The sequence below is a fragment of the Rutidosis leptorrhynchoides genome, chromosome 10, assembly GCF_046630445.1.
Source record: "Rutidosis leptorrhynchoides isolate AG116_Rl617_1_P2 chromosome 10, CSIRO_AGI_Rlap_v1, whole genome shotgun sequence".
Lineage (NCBI taxonomy): Eukaryota > Viridiplantae > Streptophyta > Magnoliopsida > Asterales > Asteraceae > Rutidosis > Rutidosis leptorrhynchoides.
This window is the reverse complement of record NC_092342.1, coordinates 326,002,826-326,021,731: the sequence shown is the minus strand read 5'-3', so window position 1 is coordinate 326,021,731 and position 18,906 is coordinate 326,002,826. Positions and strand designations below refer to the sequence as shown.

General features: G+C 35.0%; 1 protein-coding gene across 1 annotated transcript; it reads left to right on the top strand.

Moving 5' to 3' along the window:
• Positions 1 to 13,198: 13,198 nt before the first annotated feature.
• Positions 13,199 to 18,528, top strand: LOC139873613 (tRNA(His) guanylyltransferase 1-like). The gene is made up of 14 exons (XM_071861555.1): positions 13,199 to 13,349; positions 13,662 to 13,783; positions 13,846 to 13,977; positions 14,067 to 14,111; positions 14,193 to 14,362; positions 14,451 to 14,536; positions 14,661 to 14,768; positions 15,331 to 15,587; positions 16,160 to 16,291; positions 16,373 to 16,417; positions 16,557 to 16,726; positions 17,105 to 17,190; positions 17,618 to 17,725; positions 18,115 to 18,528. Exons 2-14 carry the CDS (start codon positions 13,680 to 13,682, stop codon positions 18,247 to 18,249), a joined length of 1,578 nt encoding a protein of 525 aa, XP_071717656.1. The 5' UTR covers positions 13,199 to 13,349; positions 13,662 to 13,679; the 3' UTR covers positions 18,250 to 18,528.
• Positions 18,529 to 18,906: the final 378 nt, after the last annotated feature.

Here is an 18,906-nt window from a genome sequence, read left to right as displayed (position 1 = left end):
GATATAAATTTCGAAGTACTAAAGCATCCGGTACTTTGGATGGGGTTTGTTAGGCCCAATAGATCTATCTTTAGATTTCGCGTCAATTAGGGTGTCTGTTCCCTAATTCTTAGATTACCAGACTTAATAAAAAGGGGCATATTCGATTTCGATAATTCAACCATAGAATGTAGTTTCACGTACTTGTGTCTATTTTGTAAATCATTTATAAAACCTGCATGTATTCTCATCCCAAAAATATTAGATTTTAAAAGTGGGACTATAACTCACTTTCACAGATTTTTACTTCGTCGGGAAGTAAGACTTGGCCACTGGTTGATTCACGAACCTATAACAATATATACATATATATCAAAGTATGTTCAAAATATATTTACAACACTTTTAATATATTTTGATGTTTTAAGTTTATTAAGTCAGCTGTCCTCGTTAGTAACCTACAACTAGTTGTCCACAGTTAGATGTACAGAAATAAATCGATAAATATTATCTTGAATCAATCCACGACCCAGTGTATACGTATCTCAGTATTGATCACAACTCAAACTATATATATTTTGAAATCAACCTCAACCCTGTATAGCTAACTCCAACATTCACATATAGAGTGTCTATGGTTGTTCCGAAATATATATAGATGTGTTGACATGATAGGTCAAAACATTGTATACGTGTCTATGGTATCTCAAGATTACATAATATACAATACAAGTTGATTAAGCTATGGTTGGAATAGATTTGTTACCAATTTTCACGTAGCTAAAATGAGAAAAATTATCCAATCTTGTTTTACCCATAACTTCTTCATTTTAAATCCGTTTTGAGTGAATCAAATTGCTATGGTTTCATATTGAACTCTATTTTATGAATCTAAACAGAAAAATTAAAGGTTTATAGTCGGAAAAATAAGTTACAAGTCATTTTTGTAAAGGTAGTCATTTCAGTCGAAAGAACGACGTCTAGATGACCATTTTAGAAAACATACTTCCACTTTGAGTTTAACCATAATTTTTGGATATAGTTTCATGTTCATAATAAAAATCATTTTCTCAGAATAACAACTTTTAAATCAAAGTTTATCATAGTTTTTAATTAACTAACCCAAAACAGCCCGCGGTGTTACTACGACGGCGTAAATCCGGTTTTACGGTGTTTTTCGTGTTTCCAGGTTTTAAATCATTAAGTTAGCATATCATATAGATATAGAACATGTGTTTAGTTGATTTTAAAAGTCAAGTTAGAAGGATTAACTTTTGTTTGCGAACAAGTTTAGAATTAACTAAACTATGTTCTAGTGATTACAAGTTTAAACCTTCGAATAAGATAGCTTTATATGTATGAATCGAATGATGTTATGAACATCATTACTACCTTAAGTTCCTTGGATAAACCTACTGGAAAATAGAAAAATGGATCTAGCTTCAACGGATCCTTGGATGGCTCGAAGTTCTTGAAGCAGAATCATGACACGAAAACAAGTTCAAGTAAGATCATCACTTGAAATAAGATTGTTATAGTTATAGAAATTGAACCAAAGTTTGAATATGATTATTACCTTGTATTAGAATGATAACCTACTGTAAGAAACAAAGATTTCTTAAGGTTGGATGATCACCTTACAAGATTGGAAGTGAGCTAGCAAACTTGAAAGTATTCTTGATTTTATGTAACTAGAACTTGTAAAATATATGAAGAACACTTAGAACTTGAAGATAGAACTTGAGAGAGATCAATTAGATGAAGAAAATTGAAGAATGAAAGTGTTTGTAGGTGTTTTTGGTCATTGGTGTATGGATTAGATATAAAGGATATGTAATTTTGTTTTCATGTAAATAAGTCATGAATGATTACTCATATTTTTGTAATTTTATGAGATATTTCATGCTAGTTGCCAAATGATGGTTCCCACATGTGTTAGGTGACTCACATGGGCTGCTAAGAGCTTATCATTGGAGTGTATATACCAATAGTACATACATCTAAAAGCTGTGTATTGTACGAGTACGAATACGGGTGCATACGAGTAGAATTGTTGATGAAACTGAACGAGGATGTAATTGTAAGCATTTTTGTTAAGTAGAAGTATTTTGATATGTGTCTTGAAGTCTTTAAAAAGTGTATGAATACATATTAAAATACTACATGTATATACATTTTAACTGAGTCGTTAAGTCATCGTTAGTCATTACATGTAAATGTTGTTTTGAAACCTTTAGGTTAACGATCTTGTTGAATGTTGTTAACCCATTGTTTATTATAACAAATGAGATGTTAAATTATTATATTATCATGATATTATGATATATAATATATCTTAGTATGATGTATATACAGTTAAATGTCGTTACAACGATAATCGTTACATATATGTCTCGTTTCGAAATCATTAAGTTAGTAGTCTTATTTTTACATATGTATTTCATTGTTAATACACTTAATAATATATTTACATATCATTTAACATAATTAACCAAGTGTATCAATATCTTAATATGATTCATATGTACCTAGTAAGACGTTGTTATAACGATAATCGTTATATATATCGTTTTCGAGTTTCTTAAATTAATAGTCTCATTTTTATGTATATAACTCATTGTTAAAATACCTAATGAGATACATACTTATAATAAAAACATGTTAACTATATATATAACCATATATATGTCCTCGTATAGTTTTTACAAGTTTTAACGTTCGTGAATCACCGGTCAACTTGGGTGGTCAATTGTCTATATGAAACATATTTCAATTAATCAAGTCTTAACAAGTTTGATTGCTTAACATGTTCGAAACATTTAATCATGTAAATATCAATCTCAATTAATATATATAAACATGGAAAAGTTCGGGTCACTACACTTGATAGAATTCGGGACGAGTTGCACAATTTGCGACAAGGTTCAATGGACCTGGTTACTCTCAAGTCTACCTTTTTGGCAAAGACTCGTTTTTGTCTGGAATATGTTGGCGACGATCACAAGTTGATGAAGGATTTCTACCGTACCATGAATGATGAGTTTAAGGGTAAGATTAGTCGAGGAGCGGCTAAGTCTTTTGAAGAGTTATTTGAATCGGCTCGGGGTTTTGAGCCGGAGGTTCCAAGAAAAAGCGATTTCACTTTTCTAAAAGAAAGTTTGAAGGATCAAGTCATTCGAACTTTTCAAACAAGAAGTCAAAGAAGGGCTCCGAAGGTGCAAATAGCGTGAAGAAGGGTGACGCTCCGGGTTACGGGCCCACGTGTTTCAATTGTAAACAAAGAGGACACATGGCTCGTGATTGTACCAATGCGCCGAACAAAGTTACTTGTTATAATTGTGGTAAAGAAGGGCATAAGAGGCCGGAGTGTCCCGGTTTGAACACCGATCATGTTAAACGGTTGGAGAAAGCGGCGGGCACGGCTAGGGGTCGCAACTATTTGATGACGAATGAGGAGGCCAAGCAATCCAACGAAGTTGTTTCAGGTACTTTCATGGTTAACTCTAATCCGGCACGGATACTTTTTGATAGTGGTGATAATTTATCGTTTGTTTCTCCAAGATTTGTGTCTAAGCTTGATAAACCGCTAGCTAAGTTAAGTCATCCGGTAGAAGTCGAAATAGCGGATGGTAAGACGGTGCTAGGGGTTGATGTGTGTAATGATTGTGATATTGTGTTCGGTTCTGAAACGTTTAAAATTAATCTTATCCCGATGACCTTGGGTGAATTTGATATTGTCGTTGATATGGATTGGCTCGATCGTTATAGGGTCGATATTGCATGCCATGAAAAATCTATTCGTGTGAAGACCTCAAGTGGGGGAGAGTTAATTATTCATTGCGAGAGACGGAGAAGACTTGTGCCATTATGCACTTATGCACGGGCACGTCATTTTCTTGTTAGTGGTGGCATGGCTTTTCTTGCTCATGCAGTTGATACTCGTGAAGTGCCACCATCCATTCGTGAAATTCCGGTGGTTAGTGAATTCGAAGACGTTTTTCCGGATGAATTACCGGGTGTTCCGGCAGAAAGACAAGTTGAATTTCGCATTGAGTTGGTTCCGGGTGCTACTCCCATTGCTAAAACTCCTTATCATTTAGCACCAACGGAAATGCAAGAGTTGTTATATCAAACCCAAGAGTTGCTTGAGAAGGGTTTTATTCGACCGAGTGCTTCGCCGTTGGGCGCTCCGGTTTTATTCGTGAAGAAGAAAGATGGTAGTATGCGGATGTGCATTGATTATCGTGAGTTGAACAAGGTAACAATCAAGAATCGTTATCCATTGCCTCAGATTGACGATTTTTTTGATCAACTCCAAGGCGCGACTTACTTTTCTAAAATCGACTTACGGTCCGACTATCACCAAATGCGGGTCCGTGAGGAAGATATTGAGAAACGGCCTTTCGAATGCGTTACGGGCATTTTGAGTTTGTAGTTATGCCTTTTGGTCTTACGAATGCACCGTCGGCATTCATGGATCTTATGAACCGAGTGTGCCAACCTATGTTGGACAAGTCGGTAATTGTGTTCATTGACGACATACTTGTCTATTCAAAGAGTATGAAGGAACATGAACTTCATTTGCGGTGTGTGTTAAAGACGTTGCGGAAGGAGAAGTTGTATGCTAAATTCTCCAAATGTGAATTTTGGCTAAGGGAAGTTCAATTCCTTGGCCATATTGTGAACGAAAATGGTATTCAAGTAGATCCGGGGAAGATTGAGACGGTAAAGAGTTGGGGACGACCGACTACGCCTACGGAAATCCGAAGTTTTCTCGGGTTGGCCGGTTATTATCGCCGGTTTATCCAAGACTTTTCTAAGATTACTTCTCCATTGATGAAGTTAACAAGAAAGAACGCGAGATTTAATTGGGAGAACGAGCAAGAAATTGCTTTTCAATTGTTAAAAGAGAAGTTATGTCAAACTCCGGTGTTAGGGTTGCCGGAAGGGGTAGAAGACATGACGGTTTATTGTGATGCGTCTTTAAATGGGATCGGTTGTGTTCTAATGCAAAGAGGTAAAGTCATCGCTTATGCCTCTCGGCAATTGAAGGAACACGAAACAAGATATCCGACTCATGATCTCTAGTTGGCGGCGGTTGTTCATGCGTTGAAAATTTGACGCCATTACTTGTATGGTGTCAATTGTATGATTTATTCAGATCACAAGAGTTTGAAACACCTTTTTGATCAAAGAGATTTGAATTATCGTCAACGTAGATGGATGGATGTGGTGAAAGATTATGATTGTGAAATACTTTATCATCCGGGTAAGGCGAATGTGGTCGCGGATGCGTTAAGTAGAAAGAGTCAACATCCGGCGACACGAGTAGGATCGTTACGCATGATTATTACTAACGATTTTCTTTTAAAGCTTGGCGAGACTCAAATCGAAGCTTTTGTAACAATAAGCATGAGGAACGAATCGTGGGACAAACGGAGTTTATTACCTTAGGTCCGCATGGTTTGTTATCTTTTCAAGGAAGAGTGTGGGTGCCTAAAATGGGTGATCATCGACGAGTGCTACTTGATGAAGCACATAAGTCCAAGTATTCCATTCACCCGGGCGCGACGAAAATGTATCTTGATTTGAAGAAAGAGTATTGGTGGCCGGGCATGAAACGTGATGTTGTAAAGTATGTTGAACAATGTGTCACGTGTTTGCAAGTTAAAGCCGAACACCAAAAGCCGTATGGTATGTTACAACCGTTAGAAATTCCGAAATGGAAATGGGAGCACATTACCATGGATTTCATCACAAAGTTACCAAAGACGGCGAGAACCCAATTTGATACGATTTGGGTGATAGTTGACCGATTGACGAAAAGTGCTTTGTTTCTTCCCATTCGGGAAGCGATATCGTCGGAAACTTTGGCTAAGTTGTTTATCAGGGAGGTGATAGCAATACACGGGGTCCCTATATCCATTATTTCAGATCGAGATACTCGTTTCACATCTCGGTTTTGGGAAAAGTTTCATGAAGATATGGGCTCACAATTGAAATTGAGCACGGCGTATCATCCTCAAACGAACGGTCAAACCGAACGTACGAATCAAACTTTAGAGGATATGTTACGGGCATGTATTATTGATTTCAGCGGTAGTTGGGATGAGCACTTACCTTTGGTGGAATTCTCGTACAATAATAGTTATCATAGTAGTATCAGGATGCCACCTTACGAGATGCTTTATGGGCGGAGGTGCCGAACTCCGATTTGTTGGGGTGAAATTGGTCAAAGGGAAATAGGGAGTACCGATTTGGTTTTAGAGACGAATAGCAAGATTGATATGATTCGGGCTCATTTGAAAAAGGCTCAAGATAGACAAAAGTTGTATGCCGACAAAAGTAGGCGAATGATCGAATTCCAAGAAGGTGACATGGTAATGCTTAAGGTTTCGCCATGGAAAGGTATTATTCGGTTTTGAAAATGGGGAAAGTTAGCTCCTCGGTTTATTGGCCCATTTAAAGTGTTAGCTCGGGTTGGCGAAGTTGCATATCATTTGGAATTACCCTAAGAACTTGCGGGGATCCATAATACATTTCATGTTTCCCATCTCCGTAAGTGCTTGCGGATGATTCTTCGTGGGTGTCATTAGACGAAATTGAGCTAAACAACAAGTTAGAGTATATTGAGGAGCCGGTTGCTATACTTGACGAAAAAGTGAAAAGATTGAGAAATAAAGAGGTGAGAACTTTTAAAGTTCAATGGCGTCGTAGTATAGGTTCCGAGTTTACTTGGGAGCCCGAAGAGTTTGTTCTTGTGTATCTTCCTGCTTGTCATGCGGCTTGGATTGCGAGGTCGCAATCCGGTTCAAGTGGGGAAGAGTTGTAAGATTCAGTGTTTCCAAGTTATGTTGGACGCCGTCCAACAGGGTGGGACGCCATCCCAGTATGAAGGGCTGGACACCGTCCAGAATTCTGGACGCCGTTCAGTTGAACTGGTGAGCCAGCTTTTGTGTTTTTGGATATTTAAAAGGGGTAACTTGGTAATTTCACAATGTGGACGACTTTAAGGCCCTAGATCAGTTTGTGGAGCCTCATTTACTCCATTTACAACCACCAAACCTCTTCCACTTAAATTCTAGAGAGAGAGATTGATTCAAGTGTGAGAAAGCTCAAATCGAAGTAGAAGAAGCTTGTTTCTGGTTAGAGCTCGAGCATTAAATTTGTTCAACTCCTCACTAGCTACATATTGATTGTAGTGGTAAGTCTTAACCTTGATTTCCTTACCATTAATTGTTTAAGGGTTAGGGTTTGGGTTAGTGATGTGCATAAAACCCATTTGTTAGTGATTTGGGGATTTTTGGGTGAGTTTGGGTCATGAAGACTCAAAGGATGACTAACCTAGGGTTTTGAAATGTTAAATGTGTTTATGAGTCTTAAATTGGTTAGTTAACTACTAGCACACCTAAATGTTATGTAAGTGGGTGTTATTTGGGTATGTGGTGACCCGAATGAGTGTGGAAAACTCGAATGGGTAAAACGGGTCTTTGATGACCTAAGTTGTCTTGTTAGGGTGAAAATGCGATAACATTGTGATTGTATGCGTATTAAAACCATAAATGGCTAGAGTTAGGGTTTTTGGCGAAGTTGACCCAATATTTGGGTTAAGTGTACAAATGGGTCGGAATTGCACCATGGGTCAAAATGACTCTAGGATGTTGAGTGAGTTGGTTGACCAACTTGATTGTGTGATTAATTAATTGTATACATAATGTAATAGGTGCGTTACGTTGAAGGTTGCGAGCTTGGTTTAACATTCACCGACGGCGTTAAGGTGAATGGAATAACTATGCGTACATGTATATGGTGTGTTTATTTGTGAATGTTATGGTATGAACCACGTGCCGGTAGTGCCATGACATGTATGTGATGAATATTATGATGTGAACCACGTGCCGGTAGCATCAAGTGTGAACCACGTGCCGGTAGCACTATAAAATTTGGATGTGAACCACGTGCCGGTAGCATCAAGTGTGAACCACGTGCCGGTAGCACTATAAAATGAGGCGTGAACCACGTGCCGGTAGCGCCAAAGTGTGAACCACGAGCCGGTAGCACTATAAACAAGTGTGAACCACGTGCTGGTAGCACTATAAAAAAGTGAGACTCAAATGCGTATGGTGTGAACCACGTGCCGGTAGCACCATAGCGTTATGGTTAACCATATTATGTTGTTGGATATTGTTTAGCATGCTATATATATATATATATATATATATATATATATATATATATTGTGTTGAGTATATGCTAATGTGATGTGGTGATAGTGTACGAGTTGTTAGCATTATGAGTAATACGGCATGCTATTTGAGTTATATTCTCGTATGAGGTATTTGGTGGGTGCGAATGCAAATAGATGGGTTATATATGTGTATGTATAATTGTTGCACTCACTAAGCTTTACTTACCCTCTCGTTGTTTATCTTTTTATAGGCTCCGGTGTTGACAAGGGTAAGGGCATTCGATTGGATTAGAGATCCCGCTTGTTGTTTAGGGGACACTTTTGGAATTTGATAGCTTTTGGAGTTTGACCGAGACTTGGGTAGTTTAACCCCCAAACACCATGCTCATAGTGTCGTTTGAAAATTAAACTAATGTGGTCGAAACTCATGATTTGTACGAAACTCGTAAAACGACTGTTGTGGGCCCCGTTTTGTAAAACTCGTTTCGATATTGGAAATCTATTAGTTTTACTTATATTGATATGTTGCGATAATTTGTTTCGTTGAAAAGTGTCGGGAAGCGGGATTTTCGTTCAAGTGTAATGAAAACTGATCAGTCCCCGTTAGTGCAATTGGACGCCGTCCAAAAAGGCTGGACGCCGTCCAGGCCTTCAGTACTGGACGCCGTCCAGATGTACAGGTTCAGAATTTTTTTTTTTTGGGGTCGTGTTTTTGGTATAACGAGGGTTGGGTCGTTACAATAGCTTACAGTGGTGATTAATCGTGTAGCGTTGCACAGACAGAATTTCAACTTAAAACCCGTAAAACATTCTTAAAATAACCTTATTATTATTAATATATATATATATATATATATATATATATATATATATATATATATATATATATATATATATATATATATATATATATATATATATATATATATATATATATATATATATATATTTACGTTACATAGAAAGGAAATGAAAAAGATGTGTTAACTCGCCCGAAAAATGCTGAATTTATAGGACCTGGCCACCAATTCCCTGCCATGCGATCGCATGGGAATAAGGCAGCCAGGCCATGCGATCGCATGGCCAGCTGGATCCAGCCCAATCACTTTGTTTTCTAGTTTTGCCGACGTTTTATTAATATATAATATATTATATATATATATATATATATATATATATATATATATATATATATATATATATATATATATATATATATATATATATATATATATATATATATATATATAATTTTAAGAATTATTTATATATTATATTATATTTATGTGCATAGTTGACTTGTAATTTTAGCTCCGTTGCGTCGCGCGTTGATAGTTGGTTCCTGTCCCGGATTTTCGAACGTCCTTGCGTATTATTTAATATCTTGTACTTTGAGTTTCGTGGCTCGTACTCTTGTCATTTTTAGATGTTTCTTATCAATAAATGGAACCACTTGAATTATATCTTGTACATTTGAGCTTTTTGGTCATTTGCGTCTTCAAATCGTCATTTTCTTCTTTTGTCTTCGCACTTATTTATTTAAACGAATATTACATAAAAATAGAACAATTACAACTAAAAGCTTTACATATTGGAAGGATATTGTGCCTAAATATATGTTCATTTGGAGCACTATCATTGCTAAAGCTCCTATTTTGCACTCTATAACTGTCCTAGGTCTGCGAAATGCAGAAGATCATGTGATGTGGTTAGATGCTGCTGGAATGTTACATGATTTTGCTGTTAACGTTGTCTGAAAGGACATTCGGCCATGTGCTCCACCAGTCTGATGGTATGATATGGTTTGGTTCTCGCAATGCATTCCAAAACATGCTTTTCTTATGTGGTTGCTTATGAGGGAGAAAATGAAAACGCAAGACAAGGTAAAGACCTGGGAAATTCATAAAGATAGCTTGCTGATTTGTTGTCTTTGTAGCGTTGTTCCTGACTCACAAGACCATTTATTTTTCTCTTGCCCATTTTCGAATAATGTTTGGTCCAAGGTTAAAGTTCATATGAATTTTCCGTTGATTAGTGATGGATGGAAAGACTTCACTGATTTGGTGATACCCTTTGCTTCCCGTAAGTTGGCTCGTATTATTATTACTAAGCTGCTATTTGGTGCATTTGTTTATTTCGTATGGCAGGAGAGAAACAGAAGGTTATTTAAGAAAGGTTCTAGATCAACTGATCAGGTGTATAAGCTCATTTATGGTAAGGTTAGATTAAAGTTGATGTCGTGCAAATGGAAGAAGTCGACTGCTGTGCTTCGAATGAAAGAAGATTGGAAGATCCCATGATATGTTTCTCTGTTTCTTGTTCTTGAGCACTGCTCATGATTGTCTTGCTCTTTAGCTTGATTGGGTTGTTTGAGAGACTATAGGGTTTGCTCTATAGCCGTTGCTTTGTAACCGTTTTTTTGTATATTTATATATTCATCGGATAATACTCATTACCAAAAAAAAAAAAAATAATAATAATAATAATAATAATTACTACTGCGTATAAAAACTACCCCATTAAAAAAAGGTACTCCGTTCAAAAGTCTAATTTAAGTATTTAACCAAGACGACTCGTACCGCCATATTTTTTTGTTGATAAAATAAACAATTATATATAAACGACAACGTTTTCAATCAAGAAATACAAACTGGAAATCAAAGAAAGCTTATAGCTAGAAAGCTATAACCATGGGCGGAGCCGGGATTAGATAATATTGCAGGTGGCTTGAATTCATTATAAAATAATGATGACACACATGGACGGTTTTATGTAGGGGTGTGTGTGTGTGTGTGTGTGTGTGTGTGTGGGGGGGGGGGTAGTGGATTTGCAATTTTCAACAATTTTAAGTGTAAAAATTTTAGATTTTTCGATTTTGCCTCCAGTGGATTTTTGTTTTGCCCCAAAACCTACATGTTTTACCCTAAAACCTTCAAATGTTGTCTAAAAACATCCAAATTTTGCCAAAAAAACTTTCAACTTTTGCCAAAAAACTCCATATTTTGCTTAAAAAAATTGCTAGGTTTAAAAAAAAAAATTAAATTCGCCCCCCGGTGGAAAAAAATTCTGCTTCCGCCACTGATGACACATATTATATATATATAGTTATAAACAAAATAAGAGAAACAAATTTTTTCATAGTTTTAGACGAACGAAACTTACAAAATCGGAATTATCTTTTGTATAATATCTAAAACAGCAACCACTTAAGTGATGGCAATAAATTATCAAATATTATAGAAATATTAAATATTATATTACATTTTTGTTTAATAAAAGTTTATAATTAATTTAATATAAAGTCTTACCACCATGTTTTATATTATCATGCATTAAAATATGAAGAGGTGAATATAAAAACAAAAATAATTACTAGTAAATAATTTTGTATAATCTCTATCTCAATGGGTGTGTTTGGATGAAACTAGCTGGAGCTGGAGCTTATAGTTGGAGCTGGAGCTTATGGGCTAGAGCTGGAGCTGGAGCTTATGGTAGCTGGAGCTTATTATTTTTTATAAGTGTTTGGTAAACTAGCTGGAGCTTATTTTCCAGTTCATAAGCTCTACTTTTTTTCATAAACTACTAAAAGTAGCTTCTTTTTCTAGAGCTTATGATTTTCATAAGCTCTACTTTTTATGTCTACCAAACAAAGCTTATTACTTGAAACTTATTAAAATCATAAGCTCAAGCTCTCATAAGCTCTCATAAGCTCCCATAAGCTCTTGCGCCAAACACACCCAATAACTATAATAATTGATGATATATAGACATGCACAAAACACGAAGAGCAGAATAGAATATGAGGAGATAAATAAGGAGATTTAAAATTAAAAGAACTAATGATTCTTGTTTATCGATAAATACATGTAGAATCCTAAGTTTTCTATACATATAAATATTAAATATTAATATTATAGAATACACTAATTACCCTAAAATGACATCCAATAGGTCCCCACCACCTAATCCAAATTCACTGTTATATTGTCATATTGTCGCATTTACTGTCGCGTTCCCCCCCCCCCCTAAAACTTCTGGGAGTTTCTTCAACAACTCCATTGGAACAAATTTCATAAACATGAACTTAAAATCAATATGTTCCATGAGATAGTCAAACAAAAAGAAGATTCACTACTTACCATTAGTGAACAACACTAATTACTCTTTACTAAAGATTAAAAAAAGGGATTAACAGCAACACAAAAAATAAAAAATACAAATTTGAAATTAATATAAGAATTTGTTAGGGACCACATACAATAAAGTATGTGAAATGTGGAATACGGACTGAAATAAAGAAATGTACTTTGGGCTGATCGGGTGAACGGAGGGTCAGTGGGAAATGGGCTGAAAATACCCATATATATATATTTGGGCCGATGGGGGAGGCTGGGCATCCCAAGCCTGCTATTGGCTCTGCCATTGCTAACAACTAATTAAGCTATCTTACAGTCCGAAAAACAACATAACCACAATCTACAACAAGTGTTGTAAAAGTCGGCCGACTTGGCCGACGCGTCGGCTGATGCGTCGTTTTTTCAGGTTCTCCGCCTCGTTTTTTCTGAAAACGACTCAAAAGACGGTTAAAGTTAAAAGTTCGGTCAAAGTGTGTCAAAGACTGTCAAAGTTGGTCAAAAACGGTCAAAATCAGTCAAATTTTCGTAAAGATGTGATATGTTTTAAAATTAGGGTTTGTTTTCATTTTATGGGCCGTTCTTTTCTCTGTGTCCTTACTGATTATGTACTCGGTAACATTAATTGAGTTTTAAGTTTGATTGTATCCAAATTCAAGTTCTTCTTTAAGAAATTTATGCTACAGAATCAACTATTTTATACATATATAAATATATATTTTAGAAATTATTAATAAAATCAACGTTGGTCAACGAACGATGTGTCTCCGACGCGTCACCGACTCGACCGACGCGTTCTTTTTAAGTCTCGACCAATGCGTCCCGACTCGCGACTTTTGCAACCTTGTCTACGACAATATAAAGCAGAGAACCAAATAAGAAATTTAACCAAATTAGAATGTAAAACAACTGTTATATCATTCCAGTATCAAATCATTCGAGTACTGACCCCAATTTGCCATCCAGAAAAACGTGCGAGTTTTTAGGTTTAGGGTTTTGTAACTAATTAAAGTTTTGCAGTGATTCTTCAGGTCCGAGCTCGTGTACAAGTACGTATATATTTTAAACAATCCTTTAATTCTTCATCATTCTAATTACATTCCGATTTTTGATTATTTGTTGATTTATAGTTTCTTAATTTTTATATTTAGGGTTTTATGTGTTTTAATTTGATACTGTATATATCATGATGAATCATAGAATGACTTTTATACAAAATAAGAATGCCTTCTTAGAATTAGAGGATTGTTTTATTAATATTTTAATAATAATTTTAATATTAATATACAAAACAAATCAACGACTAAACAAAGCAGCCATTGAATTTATTTGTGTATTTTCAATTTTAAATTTCTTTGCAGAGCAGATTACAGGCTGGCATGGCGAATAGCAAGTATGAGTATGTAAAGTCGTTTGAAATTGAAGATGAAGTGATGTATCCAAATTTGATTGTAGTTCGAATTTATGGTCACAATTTCGAAAGGTACATTTATGACTATTATACTTTTATCCTTCATTTTTTTAATCATCTACCAAACTTGGCAGATTTTCTGAAATCAACGAGTTTGAAAAACCGAACGATGAAAGAGCGTTAAATTTGATGAACTGTTGTGCAACTTCAGTGTTGGAGAAGTACCCTGATATTACCTTGGCTTATGGTTTTAGTGATGAGTACAGGTTAGACGACCAGTCTTTTACTTCTGTTGACCATACATGAGAATTATATACGCACTTGTAATTAAAATGCATGTTGATGTACAATGTAGTTTCATTTTCAAGAAGGAAACCAAATTTTATCAAAGGCGTGCCAGGTATTTTTCTTTTGTTTTACCGAATGTTGTTTCCTACAAAAATTCCTTTAAATTTTAACATTTTATGCGTTGACATGTCAGCAAAATCTTGTCGCTCATTGTCTCCTTCTTTGTATCTCTATGTGTGTCAAAATGGAAAGATTTCTTTCCTGAAAAGGACATGAGATCGACCCCATTATTTAAATCACGGGTTATATCCTGCCCGTCAATCGATGTTCTTCAAGCGTATCTTGCATGGCGACAAAGAGAATGTGAGTAGAATTACTTATTTGACCCTGCTTTTCATCTTTACTAGGTTTTATTGATCTTAAGGTGGTCTTGATTGCCTACTTCTTCTAGGTCATAGCAAAAATCAATACAACACTTGCTTCTGGATGTTGATTAAAAGTGGGAAATCAGAAAAAGAAGCACAAGATATCTTAAAGGTGTGTTTGATTAACTTATTTGTTTATGCAGTTTACAACAACATTATATTTCGTATGACTTAGTTAATATGCTGCATATTCAACGTTGTATTTATATTGTCCATGTTAATATATACTATTATAGGACACCCAAAAGCAAGAAAAAAATGAGATGCTGTTTCAACAATTCGGTATCAACTACAAAAAACTTCCTAGCATATATCGCCAAGGTTCTTGCGTTCTCAAGACAGAGGTTGGTTCTCGTTCCAACATTATGAGCTTTTTTATTTTGAAATTGTCTATTAATTGTGTTAGTTACCATTCTGTTTCTTCATTTAGAGGCTTAATTTTTTGAATTTTGTTTTGGAATAAACTTCTGATTGATATATCTTTTAAAAGATTTTAGGCACACTGCTTATGTATTTATAAGCGTCCTTAACAGTGTGGCTAAACTCGAAATTACTTAGCGCGTACTCGATTTTGGAAGCTAATGGAGTACTCGGTCAAACCTGGTCAAACATGGTCAAGCTCAGCCAAAACTCGGGAAATCAGTCAAAATTGGTCAAAACTCGGCCAAAACTCGGGAAATCAGTCAAAGTTGGTCAAAACTCGGACAAAATCTGTCAAAGTCAAACTTAGTCAACATCCGAGTACTTCCCGAGTTGCTGTTTACTCCCTAAAAATTCCGGCAGATTACTCCGCGAGTAGCGAATTTTGCAACATTGGTCCTTAATATGACCAGTCGTAGAAGATGCATTTAAATTGTAAATTTTAAGGCACTAAAACTTCTCTAGAACTAATTAGCTGTCAGTCAGGTTGATGAAACTGTGAAGACCCATAACGATGGAGCCCTCGTTAAAAGATTGCTGAAGAAGGTCATAATTTTCCATTCAGAAAATATAGCCTCGAGAAGTTTCTGGAGTGATTATTCTTGTCTTTGCAAGGAGCTAGGTAGCTTTGAGCAGAATATGAATAATATGAAACGGGAGTATTTGAAATTGTTTGAGTTTGAGAACAAACTGTTACCATTTACTTGGATCGTTATAAGAATAGACGGCTCTCATTTCCACAGGTAAAAGTGTATACTTATCTAATTAATTGAGTAAAAAGTTGTAATTCAGATGGTACTGCTTGTTTCTGCTACAACTTTTTGGGTAGATTGGCTTTATATTTTTTATGCTTTATGCACTATGATAAGTATTGATAGTGTACTGGGTCCCAGACTTGGATGTTGAAAATGGGCGGGTCAGACGGTTTCGGTAGCTGGTCAAAATAGATAACCAGCTCAAAATGGGTCTGGCAACCTCAAACAGAATTTTCTAATATCTTTGTGAACATTTATTGTGTTGAATTATAATCACAGAACTCTTTTTTTTACAATCCTTTTTTATATAAGATACGAGATGACATGAATACATGTGTAGTGACATTTGACTTAATTAACATGTTGGACCCGATTGACTTTCATTTTCATCCATTTTTTTCAATATATGATTATCATGTTATTAACAAAAAATAATCCCAAACAAACTCGTTTCCATATAAATTGTTGAAATGGCCCGTATATATCGAGCTTGAGCTTTGACTAAATTATTTCTTCGTTTTTTCTTTTTCTATATGTTTTCTTATTTTCTTTGCCATTAGATTTTCTGAGGTTCAAGAATTTGAGAAGCCTAATGACGAGCAAGCTCTGAAACTTATGAATTCATGTGCAGTTGCTGTATTAGAGGAATTCAACGACATCGTGTTTGCATATGGAGTGAGTGATGAGTACAGGTACGTTTGTTAAATTAAATAGTTAATTGAGTTGCCACAGGAATACATTTTGTCATTAATGTCAATATCTATGCTTTTCAGCTTTGTCTTGAAGCGAAATTCTCAGCTCTATCAAAGACGTGCCAGGTTGGTCTTCGTTCGATAATTATATACTCTATTCCTTAATTTATATATTTAAGGTCTTTAATTTCCTTTTTAAGATTGATTACTCTTGCTATCTGTTTCTATTTTTCTATTGTTGAGCCTACGTTTTTGACTCTCATAGTGAGATCGTATCTTCAATTGTGGGATACTTCACATCAACGTATGTGATGAAATGGACAAAGTTCTTCCCTAAAAAAGAGTTGAAATATCTACCGAGTTTCGATGGAAGGGCTGTCTGCTATCCGTCATATGACATTATTCGAGATTATCTTGCTTGGAGACAAGTCGACTGTAAGAAAGTTTGGCCTTTTATTTCATTCATATAATATATAATATAATATAATATAATTAACATCATACAAACTTAATGGTAAATATTAATTTGTATCTTTGTAGTACAATTATTTAATTAGATATGGCCATGTGGTACTGCTTGTGGGTTTCTGCATTGGCCTCTAATATTACTTTCCTGGCAAATATTAATAACTATATAGTAATTTAGCTTGTTATAAAAATATCCAGATGAGGATATTCAATAATGAGCGATATAAAGTGAAAATAAATTTGTGTAGATTTTTTGTTATTTTATCTCTGTCAAAAACGATGCATATCTTTCTTTTATTCCTTTCAGGACAAACATGTAACATTTTTTTGTTCGAATATGTGCAGGTCACATAAACAATCAGTACAATACTTGCTTTTGGATGCTAGTCAAATCTGGCAAAAGCACGAGGGAAGCTCAAAGTTTCTTAAAGGTGCCAACTTCTTTTATGATTGCATATCTTTCTTTAAATTGTTCTGTCTACGGACCAGGTTAGGTTGGTCAAACACCAACATTTTTTTTTAATATTTTTGTAATTTTTGAAGCTGCGTGATTGTTTTTGTAAATAATCAATGTATTACATTGATCTTCCATGTCTTTTTAATAAGGCGATTAGAACGTTGTCAGTATTTACATATAGTGGGCAAGGTTGCAAGAATCGCTACTCCCCGACAACTCGGATGTTGACTAAGTTTGACTTTGACCTATTTTGGTCGAGTTTTAACTAATTATGACTGGTTTTCCAAGTTTTGTCCGAGTTTTGACCGATTTTGACCAAGTTTGAATGATAACGTGTTTGATCTATTCTATCTATTTGATTGACTTCAGTTGACCAAAATATCTGAATGTTTTATGTACAGGGAACTCAAACTCTGGAGAAGAATCAGTTGCTCTCTCAATCATTCGGTATTGAATACATTATGTTACCCGCCATATTCCGGAATGGGTCTTCCGTATTCTGGGACAAGGTCATCTCTATTCGGTCTTTTTTTTTTTTTTTTTTTGAAAATTAAGTTATCCAAGTTCTTTTTGGATTATGGAAAAGGAACTTGTTTTAGTAACATGATGTTTCAAGGCGTAAAAAGAATCACTTTTGGATGTTAGCTACAAACGCCCAAGTTTGAACGAACAACAATAAGTGGTAACAGAACTCGTTTAATTGATCATGAAAATTTGAGTACCCGAATCAGAAATTTGGTAAAGTTGGGTACTTGTTCTTTTTTTCATGGCTGAATACCTTTAACATCGCTTTTCAAAAGTGTGATCATTCTTACTACATAATAATAATATATATTAATTAATATTATATATTATATATATGCTCTGAACACTGAGTCATAAGAATTTTGATGTCCAGGTGACGACGGTGACCGAAAATGGTGTAGTAGTGAAGTCTCATAAAAAGGTAGTTGTAGAACATTCAAATATCATTGAAGATCACTTTTGGGAAGCGCACCCGCTCATACTTGAAGAGACATCCCCTAGATCATAATTCATGTATTTGTACATGACACGTAGCTATTTTGAACAAGTTACTTGGTTTAGTTTGCTACATGGTCAACTGGATTGGGTATATTGAACCAAGTTGCTTGGTTTAGTTTGCAGTTTTGTAGTTCCAAACCAACAGTTTTTGCTTAACTTAACCATATTAAGCTGTTTTCTTGTCATTTCAGACTGTAGATTAATGTATCAGTGTTACTTCAACTAATGTAAATCAACTTTAATGTATATTGGTTTTATAGTTGATGTAAATCTTTAATTGCTTTGGCTTTTATGTGTAAATCAACTTTAATGTAATTATGAATGGTAGCGACATCGTATTTCCTATGTGCAGTTTTCTCAATTAATAATTAATAATTAATATAAGAGATTAGTCAAATGATGTACTTGTTACACGTTTAACTTATTGTTAGTTTAGTGTATTATGTTAATCAAAGATACATAAACGTATACCTAACATTAAATTATATAGTACTCCGTATGACTCTGATGGTACTTGTATGTTATATCTGAATATTGAAGCAGTCTTTAAAATATAAATTTAGCAATTTTGGATAATAAGCTAATTAATGAAAACTGATACTCAACAAGTATACTTGTATGCTACAATAACTCAATAATGTGAAGTGAGGTTGAAAGGCAGGTATCA

Bases quoted from the DNA above. Each gene is read 5' to 3' on its own strand.
- LOC139873613 (XM_071861555.1), top strand. From the start codon at position 13,680: ATGGCGAATAGCAAGTATGAGTATGTAAAGTCGTTTGAAATTGAAGAT. The intron at 14,363-14,450 runs GTGAGTAGAATT...TACTTCTTCTAG, and splicing joins TGCATGGCGACAAAGAGAAT to GTCATAGCAAAAATCAATAC. The intron at 16,418-16,556 runs GTTGGTCTTCGT...TGACTCTCATAG, and splicing joins CTCTATCAAAGACGTGCCAG to TGAGATCGTATCTTCAATTG.